Source organism: Zonotrichia albicollis, chromosome 15, assembly GCF_047830755.1.
Source record: "Zonotrichia albicollis isolate bZonAlb1 chromosome 15, bZonAlb1.hap1, whole genome shotgun sequence".
NCBI classification, from domain to species: domain Eukaryota; kingdom Metazoa; phylum Chordata; class Aves; order Passeriformes; family Passerellidae; genus Zonotrichia; species Zonotrichia albicollis.
In genome coordinates this window covers 6,479,053-6,495,375 of record NC_133833.1, presented here as the reverse complement: position 1 = coordinate 6,495,375, position 16,323 = coordinate 6,479,053, and the positions used below count along the sequence as shown (strand labels likewise).

At 54.7% G+C, this 16,323-nt stretch overlaps 2 protein-coding genes across 3 annotated transcripts in view; one reads left to right on the top strand and one right to left on the bottom strand.

Annotated features, from left to right (window-relative positions):
• Positions 1 to 16,323, top strand: part of NDST1 (N-deacetylase and N-sulfotransferase 1) — a 157,978-nt gene that overhangs the window by 122,391 nt on the left and 19,264 nt on the right. The window contains exon 2 of one of the 2 annotated variants that reach the window (XM_074551907.1): positions 11,306 to 11,353. The gene's annotated coding sequence lies outside the window, so the exon portion shown is untranslated. Of the gene's footprint in view, positions 1 to 11,193; positions 11,354 to 16,323 lie in introns of those variants that run through there. The other variant, XM_074551906.1, reaches the window with a different exon arrangement.
• RPS14 (ribosomal protein S14) lies at positions 3,531 to 6,435 on the bottom strand. The gene is made up of 5 exons (XM_074552127.1): positions 6,277 to 6,435; positions 4,960 to 5,110; positions 4,514 to 4,675; positions 4,254 to 4,330; positions 3,531 to 3,640 (listed from the first exon to the last, which is right to left on the bottom strand). Exons 2-5 carry the CDS (start codon positions 5,106 to 5,108, stop codon positions 3,573 to 3,575), a joined length of 456 nt encoding a protein of 151 aa, XP_074408228.1. The 5' UTR covers positions 5,109 to 5,110; positions 6,277 to 6,435; the 3' UTR covers positions 3,531 to 3,572.

The window sequence follows — 16,323 nt, the reverse complement described above, 5'->3', positions numbered from 1 at the left end:
CCTCCTTGAGGGTCACTCTGGACCCTCCCTGTGTGGGGGTTCTTGGCCAGCATTTCTCAGTCTGAGGGGATGGTGACTAAAGGATCAAGGGCTTTCAAGCCCTCCTTCCTTCTAGCATTACCCACTTTGCTTTGCCTGCAGCTGCTTCCAGGGGCTGAACCCCCAAAGCCAAGAGAGGAGGAACAGCCCCTCGATGTGAGCGATCCCAAAGCACCAGTGGGAGTGGGGCAATGAGGGTCTCCAGCCCCCCACAGCCCCACAAGGGCTACATGGGCAGGAGCAGCCATCCACCCCATAATGCTGTTTTTGGAGGTGTTACACAATGTCCCAGAGCAGCCCAGGGGTAACAGACCCCCATGTCCATGCTGGGCCGAGGTCACTCTGAGCCCAGCACCAAGCTGGCTCCAGTGTCAGGACTCAGCACAAGCATGGCCAGAGCTCAGCCAAAAGTGAAACTGCAAATGTACCAGTGAAAGTCCTGCCTCACCCTACCTAACCAGGATTACCTGGCAAACCCCCTGGGGCGAGCAGGGACATGTTTCAGTGACTCCATTTCTTTTCCTGATTCAGTCCTGAGCCTCCAGCTGGCAGGAGAGCAAGCAAAGGGATCATTTCAAAGCATTTACAGGGGTATAGGGTGGGGTCTTCTGGCAGATGCTGTTCCTGGAGGAAATGTGGTGGCATGATGCTCCTGCTTTCCAGGTGGGAAATTGCAGCCCCGCACAGGGGAAGGACTTTGGTGCCTGGAGCCTGATCCTGACCCTGTAACCCAGCTGAGAAAGGCCTGGGCACCCAGGGATTCACACAGCACTGCCCCAGGGTGTCCATCAGCCTCACCCCAGCCTGTAGCAAAGCTGTGTTTAGAAACCATCACAGGGGCTTGAAAAGAAAATAAAAAGGGAGAGGAGATCGAGAGAAAATGGAAGAAAGAGAAGTAAAAAAAAAAAAAAAAAAAAAAAAAAGGAAGAAAAAAAGGGGTGGGGGGGAAGAAAGAACACAAAAGCCTTCCATACATTTTTTGTCTCTGCCCTCATGGGCACTGGGACTTCTGGGGGACACACTGGTTTTCCTCACAGCCCCAGCCCACACTCAGCTCCTCATTTTTGGGCCACAATCCCTGCCTGGAGGCTACGCTCCTGGTGCATTCTGTGACCAGCCTCAGCCATAAGGGGAACCAGAGAAAGCCAGAACAGGAACTTCACACAAAACCCCAGCGATTCCATGGAGCTGGGCAGGCTGTGCAAACCACAAACGTGGGTGACAACTTGGGGGTGAGGAACATCCCCTTCCCAGGCAGGCTGACCCCCTCGAGCCCCAGCCTGGAGGAGGAAAGTCAGCCCCAAATCAGCCCCTGCTCCACACACACACATTTCCAGTCAGCTCTTCAGTGCCTCACACACAACTTTCTGCCCAGGGCTGTGACAAGTGGTGGGTTCTCAGTCTGTGAACTGATTTTCCAGGGAAGACAAAGACACTTTCAGAGAGCAGCTTCCATCCTGTCTGACCCTCCTCACTCTCCCATCGCCTGAGGCTGGCAATGAATTGTCACCACCCTGTTACCCCAAGGCTTTGTGTTTGGTGCTGCCCATCAAAAACTTCGCAAGTCTTTTTTGAGGACAAAAAAGCCATCTGGAGCAAGGAGTGATTTCAGGACTCTGATGAGGACCAGGCCAGCAGAGCAATTATTTCAGGCAGTGAGGTGGAATAACCCAGTGGGCACTCACAGGAAGCCATTCATCACCAGCTGGGCCTCATTTCACAGCTCTCAGCCCCAGACCCTGCACAAAGGTTTGGGGAACACACCCACATTTCCCACTGAGCCTAAGGTGACACCCTCAGCAGCACAGGATCAGCCCTGGGCAAATCTGAGGGGAAAGGCTGAGCCACAGGGCTCACCAGTGACCACTGACTGTATCTGGGCAGGGAGCACAGCCCCTGAACAGCCCCATGCCCTCCACAGGATGAGCATCCCTGCCAGGGCAACACAGGGTGGGCAGGCAATCACTCAAGACAAGCCAGTTGGGTGAGGCCAGGAGTGTCCAGAGCCAGGAGATCCATCCATGCCACTCTGACAGGAGGGCCTTTCCCTCCAGAAAGCCCCAGGACATGAGCCAGGAAGCTGCTCTTTGCTGGGGCTTTGGTTTCTCTTCCTCATTCATCATTTCCTCTTTGGGGTTATGCATCAACACAGGAAGCTGCTTCAAAGACGTCAGGTCAGCTAAGAAATCAAAGCAATTTTAACCTTTAATTGTGCAGTCAGCCCAGGCACCAGCTTGCCCATGGCACAGGCTGGGTGTACACCAACTCAGCTCAGCCAGCCCTGTGTGCACCTGCACGGATCCAGCTTCCAAGGACTAAGGGTTAATAGAGCAAATCCACCTTCCCGTGGAGCAGACACCTTCCCCTTTCTACATGTGGTAGAGGCTGAACCAGCCTGGACCAGGGTGGGCAGCAGAGGGAGTCAGTGGAAACATCTCCCCCTGCACTCAGATGAGCAGAGCCTGCTGAATTTTTGCTGCAGCAAAGGTCCTGTGTTGGATTTCTGATATAGAGCTCTCCCCAGATGTGCCCCATCAAACAGCCATGGTGATGTCCCCTGGGACAGAGTAACTCACATGAAACACACAAATCACTAGACTGGAAGAGACCTTTAAGATCACAGAGTACAACCCAGCCCTAACACCTCAACCAAACCATGGCACTGAGTGCCACATCCAATCTTGTACTAACTGTGGCTTCTCATAGTGTAAAAACCATTACTAACAAAATAACCCAACACCAACCAACCAGCAAAATTGCAACAAACTAAAAACCCCACTAGCAGGAGGGAACCTGAAACCCTGCCTGCTTGGTCTGCCATGCCCTCAGACGTGCCACACCTGCGTGGCCAAAAAGAACAGCTTTCACAGCATGCAAAGCCTATCAAAAAACAGAGTGGAGCTGTTGGTAACAGTGCCTCATTCCCAGCTCCCTCCTCTCTCCTGCCCTTTTCTCCTTCAGCTCCATGTTGGCTGAGCTGCTTCTGGTTTCATGTTTTTGACACCTTCTCCTTATGGAATTCAACCACCACTTTAAGGACAGGAAAAGTGATCTGAATGGCAAATGGTACATGTTTAAGGCAGTAAGGAAAGTTTGTTCTAATGTTTTCCATGGCCACATATAAAATAACAAATAAAACACTATGGCTGTGCCAAGGGAAATGCTGGCTTAGGAACAGATATCCAGGCAGAGAAAGGACTTTTTCCAGAGAAAGGGGAAGTGATGCATTAAGCAACATTTTGCAGAAAATCGAGCAGCAGTTGCTCGTTCCCAGTCCAGCTTTCTTTTCCAGGAGATGCAAGAAGTTATGACTCATTTCAAAAGCAGCTTTTACTATATGAAGCCCAAGACCCCTATGGCTTTGGAGCAGCCAGCCTGGTTCCCCTCCAAGCCAGATGCCTTGCTCCACAGCACAAGCTATCTGTGGATGGAATTACCTGAAGCCCCCTTGGCTTCTGAGCACACCCCAGTAAGGAAACACAGAGCTAAACTGAGGTTTAAGAGAGCTTTAATAACAGAAGGTGCTGCGCTGGTTACAGACGACGTCCACGGCGACCACCCTTCCTGCGAGTGCTGTCGGAGGGGATGGGGGTGACATCCTCTGCAGGGAGAGAATCCAGAGCACAGTTACCTTCCAGAGGCACCCCACACACCACCTGGGCACAGCCAACACCCAACACCTCAGCACCTGGACACCACAGGAGCTGCACATGTGCAGAAGGAACTCTCTGTGAAGGTATTTGGGAACTTGCCACAGGCTGGGTACCCTGTGCAAGCAAAAATTCCCATCTCCCACCCCACTTAAACCAAGCAGCCACAGCAGTTCAAAAGAAACACAGGATGTTTGAAGAATTTTCAGTACAATCACCACCACTGCATCTTGTGACTTCCCCACAAAGTTCAGGACTCTCCCTACAACAGCTGGAGAACTCCATTATTACTGAGTCACTGAGACCAACAAGGTATTTTTAGGTGCCAGAACAGCCATGTGACATCAGAGGAGGAGCAGCAACAACCTGCTCCAAGCTGGGGTTTGCCCTGCACACAGAAACCTGGGTTCTGAGTGCTGCTCTCACCACCTACTGGTCAATTTAAGGATCTGTTTACATGAAATCCTTTCATTGGTGCCACCTAGGCGGCCATGAAGAAAGTCCTGAAGTTAAGATCAAGCAGAGCAATTATTTCACTAAATATTCCCTTTTTTCCTCACTCACCAATGCGGCCAATCTTCATTCCAGAGCGGGCCAGAGCTCTCAGGGCTGACTGAGCACCGGGTCCAGGAGTCTTGGTCCTGGAGAAGAATCAGAACCAACAACCCCTTTAATGACCCAGAAGCTGCACACAGTTTACAAACAGCCAGGAATATGAAAGGCACACTTTCCCCATGCCAAACCACTCTCCTGGTGTTCCAAACCCATTCACCAGCAGCCCCCACAGCCATGTCCCCATCGGTGCCCCAGCCCTCCTGCTGTACCTGTTGCCCCCAGTTGCACGCAGCTTGATGTGCAGGGCAGTGATGCCCAGCTCCTTGCACCTCTGGGCAACGTCCTGGGCTGCCAGCATGGCTGCGTAGGGAGAGGATTCATCTCTGTCTGCCTTCACCTTCATCCCACCGGTCACACGGCAGATGGTTTCCCTACAGAAGGAAAAGGTGATGCTCAAAACAAAGCCATTCCTTGCTCCTCCCCCAAATCAGAACCTATTATTTCCAATGTTATCAGATCAATAAGCCACACAGTACCCTGAACACCATCTTGATCAGATGAGCTCACCAAGCCACTCAGTTCATGCATATGCACCGTGCAAGAAGCTCAGCAGAAACTCAAGTATTTTGGTGGAACCTCTTGCCAAGCCCCGTTTCTGCTTTCACACCCGAAGGAGCTGGGCTCTGCAGGGAGGTGATGCCTGCCCCATACTCACTTGCCAGACAGATCAGTCACATGGACGAAGGTGTCATTGAAGGAGGCAAAGATGTGGCAGACGCCAAACACATTCTCTCCTTCAGCAACCTGGGGTCCCAGGCTGATGACCTGCTCTTCCTTCTTCTCCTTGCCCTTGCGAGGTGCCATTTCTGAGCAACAACAACACAGATGTATGAGTGTTGGCAGTTTCTCAGCATTGTTCAAGGATTTTATGAAATTCCTGCTATTTCAACCTTTTACCAAGCACGAAAAAATGAGTTACCACTGGCAAAACACAGATACATTTCTTATAAACCCCTTAATTCCCAGCTTTGCTGTATCCTGGCACACAGGCCATCATCTACTGCAAGTAGATGTTTAGTGGAGTCTCTCCTGCTGCACTTCATGGCAGCTGATGTCCCCAAGTCCCACCACAGCAGTGCACAAGGGAGCTCTTTTCCTTGATAATCAGCAATGCTGAGCACTTCCAATTGTTTATGTGGGTTTAAGATAAAAAAAAAAACAAACTAAACAATTACAGAAACCCAGGATTCTCAGAAAGCTGCGAGTCTGTAGAAGTTTAAGTACCAGCTTGGGTTTTTCCATATTACTGGTTTCCCAACCACATCCTTGGGACTAGCCCAGCCAAGTTTCCAGCTCCCGAAGCCTACCCCCAGCGATGGGAGACAGCACGGGCTGTGCTCGGTTTGATGGCGGCGGATCCTGGGCATCCGCTCCCAAGCACAGAAAAACGGTTCCATATTGCCCTCTCCTGCCAAACTCCTGCTACAGCTGGCGCCCTGCACAAGGGACATGTCCGGCCGCTGCACCGAGGTACCCAACCCAAACACAACCCAGATCACCCTCGGCCATGCCCCCTCCACCGACTGCCCTGAGCACTATAACATCGATTTACAGCAGTGTCTGCGCGGACACTTCCATAGCACCACATCCCCTCCTCGACCCATCCATGGCGCACGGGCTCCACGGACAGCGCTCTCCCCAGCGCAGCGAGGCCCGCACGGAGCACGCAGCACACGCTGTATCGCCGGTATCGAGCTGCGAGCCACGAACGCGCCGCGTTTCGCCGCAGCCCCGACCGCTCAGGGTCCGGGGGAGGGCCGGCCCGGGGCCCAGCAGCCCCAGCCGGGCGCTCCGCTACTCCAGCCCGCGGCTTTCCCGCGGCCCATGGCCCCGCTCCGCCGGGCGCGCCTCCCCCGCGCCCAGCGCGCTGCCCCGCGCAGCCCCGGTCCCGCGAGGACGGGCGGCGGGCGCGGAGGCGGCGGTGAGGCGCGGGCGGGCGGATGGCGGCGGATGCGGCGCGGCCCGGACTCACCTGCCCGTCTGCTCCGGCGGCTGCCGCGGAAAGGAAGCGGCGGGGTCAGGGGGCGTGGGTGACCGCCTCACCCGGAAGGGATGGCGGGAGGCGGCGTGTCCGCTGCCGCAGGCGCAGGGCTGTGTCCCCATCCCAATCCCGATCTCTCCGGGCCGGGCCAAACCGTGACCGTCTCTCCCGAGGCCGGGCCGGGCCGATCTCCCCGGGATAGCGCGGCCGCCTCTCCCCGCACACAATCAATTCTCCCGCCGGCCCGACCTCCCCAAGATGGCGGCGGCCTCCCCCCGGCTCCCTCCCCAAGATGGCGGCGGGTCCGGGGGTGTTTGCCCTCCAGACGGAGCCGGCCCGGGAGAGCTTTGGAAACGAACCGGTTTAAAAAACAACCGAAGGGAAATGGGTGTAATTCCAGCAAGCATTCTGCTTCCCCCCGGCCACGCCGCTGCAGCCGGCTGTGCCCCGGCTCAGCTACAGCCAGGTTGGGGCGCAGGCCTTTCTCCCTCGCTCCCTGTCGGGGCTGAGCATGGTGAGGGGTCCTGGGGGTCTGCAAGCAGCTGCTTGTCCCTGCCGGAGCCCTGACTGCGAGGAGCTGCTGGGGAATTCACCCACAGGGGGATGTGTGTGGTGGTTTAATATGTGTGAGTGGCATATTTTTGTCAAGGAGGTGATGGGAGAGGTTTCAGTCGCGGTGAGTCTCTCAGGAGCTCTGGCAGTGGATGGGAGAAGCAGAGACTGCAGCTGTGAACCATGAGTGATGGTGCAGAAACACCTCCCTGAGCTATGACGGAGGGGGTTTGTTCAACCTCAACAAAAAGAATGTCAGTTTGTAAAATTTTACATAAAGGTGGTTCAACAAGGCAATATTTTCTGTTTCCAAGTGATTTAAAAAGTGCTCAGGAGGGTAAGGATGGGGAGCACCAAAAACCTTCAGAACAGAGGCACAAAAAAATTGAATTTATAGAGCTGATGAAATGCTTCCCGGGCATCATCCTGCCCTGCTTCCAGCTGCTCCACCTGGTGCTGGGCTGCCTCTGGGAAACAGAGAGCTCTGAGCCACATGGGCTGGGTTGTGAATAACAGAGCAGGAGCAGCCGTGGTCCCTCCATGGGAACGCCTGACAGAGCTTCACATCTGCATCCAGAGCTGTGCTCAGAGCTGGGCTGGTGGAGGAGCAGCAGCTGGACAAGGGAGGATCCTTATAACAGCACTGCTAGCGAGACTGCGCAGTCCAAAGGCCTGGAAACATCTGCAGGGAGGGTCCAGCACCTCTGCATCACTGAGAGTATTTGGTGCTGGCCCATCAGAAATTTCTGCCTCCCTTCTCATGTCCATCTCCTCTGCAGCTGTGGGGTGCTACGTGTTTTTAGGGTAGCATTCATTTGCCCATATTGCTTATCCAGATTTCCCATACATTTTCCTTTCTCTGGGCAAGCATTCCAGGATGCAAACCTCTGGGCTGCCAGCAGGAAAAAGAGATTTGATCCTTAAGGCTCCTTGTCCCGCTGCACCGCCCCCACCCGTGCTGGGACTTTTCCCTGGGAAAGCTCTGTGTGCTCAGCGATGTCACTGTAACCCCGGTCTTGACCCCCTGGAACACCTTCACTTGCTCCTGTGCTCGATACACTTTTGCCACTGCATCAGGGATCTTCCTGTTTGGATATTGAAGGAAAGGCTTTTAAAATACACATTGGCAGAGCTGCTGTAATTCCAGCTGAGAGCTCCGGTGGCAGCGGCCTGATTTGGAGGAAAAGGGGAAGGAAAGAGTCAGCAGCAGAGGTCAGCCTGTGTCAGGGCATGTGTGCTGTGGGTGCCCTGTCTGAGGAGGAGCCTGGGGCTGGTGAGAGGTGCCCAGGCAGCCAGGCAGGCTGGCTTTGTCCCCAGGGAGCCACGTGTGCTGCTCTGCCTGTGACAGTCCTCCAAGAGGATGAGCCTATGGATATTCCCCTGGAACAGATGCAAGCCAGAGGCAAAGAGACAAGCCCCAACTTATGGGCAACAGGCTGAAATAACCATATGAGCTGCTAAAAGAATTAACCCACTGGTTCAAAATCCTGTGCTGCCCTCAGCCCCAAAGTTGCTGGGAGACAGACTGCTCCACTGGGCAGGATGGAGTTTTCTCCACTCCCTGGGACACATTCTTCCCTTTCACTTTGCCTCACAGTAGTTCTGGTGTGTCTGCAAGGGAGCTGCCTGCCCTGCAAAATGTTCCTGGGGCTCGAACGCCAGCTCCAGCCAGGCTATCCTGCTGCTGAGGACAGCGCTGAGAGCATTCCCTGGCTGGGATAAGGGAGGGGCTTCCAGCAGGGGCTGCAAGGATTGCGTCCTCCAGCCTGGCTGGGAAGGATGCTCAGGCCACTGTGGGGTTAGTGCCAGAGATGATGTGTATTTGCTTTGAGAAATCCCCCAGATTTAGTTCCTTAATGGGTAATTAACATTCCAGCTGCTCCTTGGTAATAGCCTCTCCAGCCCATGGGAAACCCACAGACACGGTGACGCTGCAGGCGGATTTCATAACTCAGCTGGTGACTAAACAAAAAAGGGCAGGCAAAGGGGAATGCTGCTCCTAACATCTTCTCCTGCTGGGCTTTGGCCTTGGGGTAAACTGGTTCAGGCTGAGTGGGGTCAGTGGCAAGTGAGTGGCCTGACCTGCAAAGGCCCCAGCTCCAGGCTTCCCACAAGAAAGAACTTTTGGTGCTCAGACACCACTGTTTCCATGGCTGTGAGTTTTGCCCATGAGCCATGGACCAGTGGCTTTACTGGTGGCCTTGAAACAGAGACTGGCACTGGAAGGGGCCAAAATTCCCCCTGCAGCAGGCTGAACCCCAGCTGCCTGCCTGATAGGGAGCAGAGACAGACCCCTCAGGATGGCATCTCTCCTTTAACAGCCACGGCAAAGAGACATTCAGGGTCCCAATTGCATCATTCACAGGTGAAAAAAAAACCCCAAACTTTTCCATTTGCTTTTAAGGCCATTTTTAGTTTCAAGAAGGGCAGTTGGTGCATGCACACATGTAAAATGATGTGTCAGAAACAGGCGTAGGAAGATTAAAACAAAAATCTCCAACGCTGAAGTTAAAGTACTTAAGGAATTGGCAGAGACTTCAAGAGCGAGTTTCTGGTCCTAATGAAGTTGGTGGAAGTGCTGCCATGGACTTCAAGGGGACCATAATGTGGCTGTAACTCAGTAGGGAGCTGGAAGTGTTGATTAATAAATTGGAAACAATGCAGAGGAAAGCCGCTGAACTGCTTTCTGACAGATGTGCTGAAGAAGAGCCTGTAGCTTAAAGCACGCAGGAAAGGAATTGGTTTCCTTTGTGTTTGCAAACAGAAGACAGGCAAGAAAAAAAAGCTACCTGATACTCATGTAAAATGGCAAAGCTGGTATTAATAAATCCCAGTGCCTTTCTGAGCAGTTTTCTGTTTCCAGTGAGTCGTTTTTTCTTTAAAAAAAAAAGAAAAAAAAAAAAGTTATTCACAAATGCCAGACCTAGAAGACCTAGAATTCAACAAATTCCTTTTTCGCAGAAGAAATTATTCAGTGGAAAACTTTACCACTTGAGACTGTGGATTCTGCAGATTGTTCTTGGAGTTTGGTGCGTGCCTTTGATTACTCATTGCTGGCTTTTTGCTCAATGATTTGTGCATGAATCTCCTCTGGCGGAGGTTAGTGTGGCCTCAGAATGCTGTTCCCAGGGGAGATACTTTTTTCAGGCTGAGTTTGCAAATCATTTAAGGCTGAAAAAAAAAAAATCCCTTTAATACCCTTTACAGCAGTTCTCAGTTGAAAAACTTGCTGTTTGTCCCTTTTTGTTTTCTGAGCTTTCAAGTAACTTGGGCATTTGAAAAATATTCAGGGATCTTCAGAGAAAATGCTTGTGAGGGAAGTGAAATGTTTAAGGATAAGAAGTCTTTGACTTCAATGAACACTTAGAGAATTTGCAGCCATAATAGTCTGCCATTCTTTGTGTCTATTTCCCTTCAATTTCCTTTCTTGTTTTCCTTTTGTTTGTTTATCTGCTTGCTCCATTTGATTGAAATTGCTTCCTCGACTCTTGTTCAGTAGGAAGCTCTCCCAGGCTATGCTGCCTTAACCAAACCCAGCAGACCTTCTGCCACATCTCATCCCCTGGATGGACATGAAATTTGTCTCCATGGGCTGGACATGAAACCTGACAGGGTTGTCTTAATGCCCCACATCCCTTCTAACGTGGCCAGTGAGGCAGACCTGGGCGGCTCGAGTGGGTGATTAACTCTGGACCTGAGCGTGTCTCCACATGCCGGCACAGTCGCCAGCAGCCTCCGAGGGCAGGGCAGGAATGGAGCAGCTCATTTCCCCCCTCTCTGAGGAATGAAGGGAATTTTGTGTTGTGTGCATGCAAGTTGGGGGCAGCCAGCCAGTAACTTGGATGTGGCCCTTGAGCTTATCTTGAAGTCAGGGAGGAAATGCTGAAACGATGTGATCCCAGCACCCTGAAATAATACCTGGGTTCTGCAGATGGGCAGGAGGCTGGGGACAACCTCCAGTTTGACCGGCTTTAGAAATCTGACACAAAGGGTGTGTGCACACTGGGGGAAGGACGAAAAGGCTCTGTGTAGGAGCATGACACCCCAGCTACACCAAACACAGCCTGGGCCATACCCTTTGGACACCCCATCGTGCTCATCCCGGCAAACAGTGGGAACGTGGGGGCCTGGCGGGAGCATCGCCGAGCACCACGATCATCACAGGCCCCCGGGGCGCGGGGATCTGAGCCCTCCCGCCGGGGGATTACCGCCCGGCTGCTCACGGTCACCGGGGCCGGCGGGGCGCGGAGCGGGGGCTGCGCTGGGCGGGGCGGGGGCAGCCCCGATCCCCGCGCTGTCCCCGGCGCTGTCCCGGGCCAGCCCCGCTCCGGCCGAGCCGCGGAGCCCCGCGCGGCCCCCGGGCGGTGCTGGCGGGGGGCGGCGGGGGCGGTGCCTGCCCGGGCGGCGGGCGGGACGCGCCGAGCGGGGCCGGGCCGGCGGAGCGGGCGGCGGCGGCGGCCTGGCGGAGCGGAGCGGAGCGGAGAGGAACGAAGAGGAGCGGGCCCGGCGGCGGCAGGTACGGCCCGAGCGGGGCGGCGGCGCAGACAAAGGGCGGGCGGGGGAGCGGGCGGGCGGCAGCGCGGGCCGGGCCCGCCGGGCCTCGCCCCGCTCCGGCCGGGCTGCGCCGGGAACCGGGCCCGGCGGTGCTCCCGTCCCCCGCCAACGGCGGCACACCCCGCCCGGCCCCGCGGCGGAACGGCCCGGTGCCCTCGGGAGGAGCCGGCCCGGGTGGAGCGGAGGGCCGGCGGGAGCCCCCAGCCCCGAGCCGAACCGCGGCCCCGCCAGGCCGAGGGGTCTCGGGGCTCGGAGGAGGCGGCGAGGCCGCGCCGTGCCCGGGGCTGCCGTGGCCCCGCCGCTCCGGGCACCGCCGGGAGCAGCCGAGGCCAGGCTGCAGCTCGGTGCCAGGCGCGGGTGCTTGGCCTGGGGTGTCCCCGCTGCCGAGCAGTGCGAGTGGTGGCGGATAAAACCGTGCAGCGCCGGAGAGCCAGGGCAGCGCGGCCAGAACACCTGGAGGTGCACACCTTGCGCATGGCACAGCTGGCCCAGCCTGGCTGGCGCTCCCGTGGATCACCACACCACCCCCTCTTGAAGAGGTCCTGGCATTTTCTCCCCCGCTGGTGAGCTCCTGGGCCTCTCGTGCATTGCTGTGTGTATTATCTCCCCGAGTCTTTGGGCTTGCCTCTACCACCGCACCATGCTGTCCCCTGCAGATGGGGGCAGCCCCTGATGCCCGGCCGCACAGAAGCCACACCAGCTTGGGCGACCTTTGGCATCACCTGGAAGACTTTGCTTCCTATCGAGGCTGGTGCTCCCTCCCAGCACTGCAGTCATATCCCAGCACCGGGACTCTTCCATCTCATGATCCCAGCCAGCTGCTGCCCCAGCACACCATGGGATGGTTGTCTTCCCACTAACGGTGCTTGCAGGGCTGGGAAACCGGCGCCTTGCAGTGCCCCTTTGTCACCAGCAGCCTTGGAACAGCAGCTCTTCCTGCAGCAAAGCAGCACCTTTGTTACTCACATCTCGACTGTGGTTTTTACTGGGTTGGGCTGGTGAAGATGGGGAGGTGAGCAGCCCCGTGCCTGCTCCTCTCAGCTGCACATGGGGACCACAGCTGAGGAAGCTGCCCTTTTCCAAATAAAACAAGCAGGACAAATTCAATAGGAAATAAGTTCCTCTCTTCTGAGTGAACTTGCCGTGGGTGGAGAAGAAGGAAATTAAACAATAGAAAAAATGTGCGGGGCTTGATATGGCAGGAAAATAAACCCCAATGCTGGTGGCCTCTGGCAGAATGACTGAGCATCTTCCCTTTGCCTGTGTCAGTGTTCATTTTGGGCAAGGACAGGGAAGGCGAAGCTCATGTTTCCCAGTGCCCCTCCATGGCTGGGGCATCCATGTGTGAGTATGGGGAAGCCAGGACCTCCCCATGCCACCCATTGCCCAGCTCCAGTACATACCATGATGCCCCACCAGCTGCAGCCCCCAAATCTACCCCTTCCAACCTGGAGCTGCTGGCACAAGACACAGATGCTGCTGGGGAAGCTCACACACACAAAGCCCTTCACGCTTCCTGTGCCTTTGGGAAGCTGGTAGTCTGATATGATTTTGTTTGGAAAAAAAAAATCCATTGGAAAATCCATGCCACCAGCATACTGGCAAACAGACTTTTCCTGACAGGTTGTTTTGGGTTTTTCCCCCCCTTCCTGTGTGTCTCTGTCAGTACTGTAGAACAGGATGTATTTAATTCGCTGTTGGTGGTAATTTAAACTGAAGGAAGAAGACACCTCATAAGTCAAAACCCAGGCTGGAATGAAGAGGCAGTGATTAATATTTTCTTCAGTAGCGTGTCATGGTGAAGCATGGCACAGCCAAGTGTGTCCCTGCTGCAGAGTGTCACCATAAGCAGGTTTGATTTTGGGATATCTCTGGCTGCTGGGCTGAGGATGTAGGGCTGTGGTCCCACCAAGTTTCCCATCTTGGCCAGCTTCTGACTGCATGCTGGTGGTGGAGATGCTCTCTTGGCTCTTTGTACTCTGGGGCAGAGTCATGGAGGGTTTCGCTTAAAAGGAGTTTTTTGTGTAATTCTGCCTTCTAGATGTACGTTAATAGCTGTGTTTTTATTTTTGGCTGTTGAGGTAGAGCTTGCCAGAATAAGGTTAGGACAAGAGAAGCAAGATACTAATTTTCTATGTCTTGTATTTGCTTCATGGCCTCAGAGGACAGGGGCTGCCAGTCTGTCTCACTGATGTTTCCAACCCTTCCAACTTCAGGGCAGCCCTTGACTTCCCTGTGTGTTTTTGGCTGAGGTGGTGGCATTGCTTTGTGCCATTGTCACGTGTATGTTGGTGGTATTGGAACTTGACACGGGGGGCAGGAGGACTTGGGTGGAGGAAAAATGGGATGCTGCTTTCTTGGAGACCATCCTGTGAGCCTTGGGGGCTGTGCCCAGTCTGCAGGTGCCAGTGGGAGATGGTGCCCTCTGTGCCTGTCCCGTGTGGAGGAGCAGGACAGCCCTTGTGCCAGCCCCCTGGAAGGGCTGGATGAGTCTCACCCTGCAGACACGGAGAGATGGTGGCCTGTAGCTTGTGATTCATGTTGTTTTCCTGCAAAAGCCACTGTCTGTAATGGCAGAAGACCGATCAATATTGAGCTGTAAATCACTGTGTGACTGCGGCCGGTGACAGGGGACTGCCACTGGGAGCACCTCAGTTCCCATGCCCTCCCCAAAACCAGCAGGACCTTGCTGCAGCCTCCAGAAACGGGACAGGATCCTCTGCACAACCTTCAGGTGGCACAAGCCTTCCTAAAGGGGTTTAGGAAGGCCAAGAGATCCCTAAATGGGAGATATCCCAAGAGGAACTGCCCTGGTATTAATGGGTGGGCATGTCGTGAGTTCAGCCCTGCTACTGGTCTGGTCAAAGCTGTGGAATTAGAGATTGTCTTGGAGAGGTCAAGACTCTCTTCTAGGACCTCTGTCCTGTTGCCCTGCTTCTGCCAGGGAACCCAAAATATCTTGGAATTTACATTCACTAATGTAAAGCAGGGAAGAAGTGTCTCCTGTCTCTGAGCTTGGGCATGTTGAGGGTTGGATGTAGTGAGGGATGTCCAGCTCAGCTCCCTCTGCCTCATGGGGAGATGTGTGTCTCACCCCGAAGGAAGGATGGCAGCCCCTAGAATGTTGCTGCTCTTTGGGGTAGCCTGCTGCTGTCCCGACTCTGCTTCCCATGTCTGGCAAAACCCAGATACCTGGGTGCAGGTATCCAAATACAGGGCTACAAGTAGTAACCTTTTAGCTACTTGTCAGCACTCCACCAAGTATTCCCCTTCCTTCCAATACTATCTGCATCTTCACAGCCTTGTACAGGCCTACAGCCCCAGGGCTTGGAGCTCTTAAAGAAAGGGGATGCATTAAAGAGTGTTAACCACAGTTCTGAAGTATGGCTGAGTGCTATCCATGCCTGGACACGTGGCTCAGGCCATTTTCAGTCTCCTCCATCGGCCTTGATCCATCCCTTGCTGTGCTGGTGCACTGCTGCTCTCATGGATTTGCGTCAGAGAGTGGGATTGAGGCCAGGAGGGAAGGAGTTGGTGCAGGTGGGGCATGACAGGTTGGTTCCTCAAGCGTTCACTTGCCTTGGAGCCCCTGCAGAGGAGAAGGAGGGGACAGGGCTGATGCTGGAGCAGAAACCAAATCAAAACAACATACTTATCCTGGACATCCCATTAGGTTCCTGCAGCCTCAGACCTGGGTCCGGAAACAGGAGAGGCAAGAGGCAGCTCAGTTGCTTGTTGGGGGCAAGTGTGGCCTTTGCCAGTGCTGTTCTAGTGGGTGAAAACAAAACAAATTTCAGAAGTGTCCCCTGTGCTCTGTGCCTGTTCCTGCTTCCCTGTGTTTTCCCTGGGCTGCTGAACCTTGCAGCCTCTGGTACATTTGAAGGGTGACAAAGTTTATATGCAGAGGTAATGTCTTTTATTAGCCTAACTAATACCTTTAGGAAAAAACAGATGTGCTCTTGGGGCTGAGAAATGCCTGTGCGGCCAAAATGTGTCGCTTTTTCCAACTGTGTCCATTGGTCTAATAAAAGATTTGACCTCCAGCCTGTCCTGGCCATGACCTTGGAGCGTGCTGGCCCTGGAAGCTGCTGCCTGTGCGTCAGTGTGTGCTGCCCAGCCCTTCCCAAAGGACCTGCCACCCCGGGAGCACCCCAGGAACACACCCACGGCATGGCAGGGGCTGCTCTGACCCCTCATTCAATGCTGGCTGCCAGCACAGGGCCCTGAGGGTGTTTGGGGCCCCTGGCAGTGTCTGCAGCAGAGTGGAGGTCAGAGGCAGCTCAGCAAAGCACTGGGGCATCAGGCAGGATGGATGTGGTGTGACAGGAGCATCCCGGGAAGCCCCTGGGAGGAGGGAGCAGCTCCATCCTTGCAGGGATTTCTCTGGAATGTGGGCACTGGCAGGGGGATGGGTTGCTCTGTGCGAGCTGGTCCATGCTGTGGTTTTATGGATTCTGCTTTGCAAAAGTGCTGGTTTGGGGCTGGGTGAGCACTCGCAGGGCAGCCTGTGCTCCCCTGAACAGCTGGCAGGGTGGCTCTGCTCTCCTTGCTCTCTTACCAGCTTGGGAAGCTGTCAAGAGAAGGAAGCAGCTGGCCCATCCCGTGGGGCTGGCAGTGCTGCCATGGCCGAGCACAGGGAATCGCTGCTGCCTCAAGGCTCTCTGAGATCCAGTGTCACCCTCACACTCATGGCAGGACCAGCATCTCTGCAGGGAAAGTCTGCCCAAGCCAAGTGTCAGAGGCAGCAAAAGGTGGCATCGAGGGGTTTTCAGTCCATGTTTTTTAGGTAGGAGTCCTTGTGCGACCTGCCTGTGAGAGGGCAGGCTGCCACTCCAGTGAAATATAAAAATGCATGTGAGATTATTTTCCCCTTATTCTTTTCCTTGTTAAAATGCTTGGGATTCAGACCCTGATTATCCAGAAAGGCTCTTG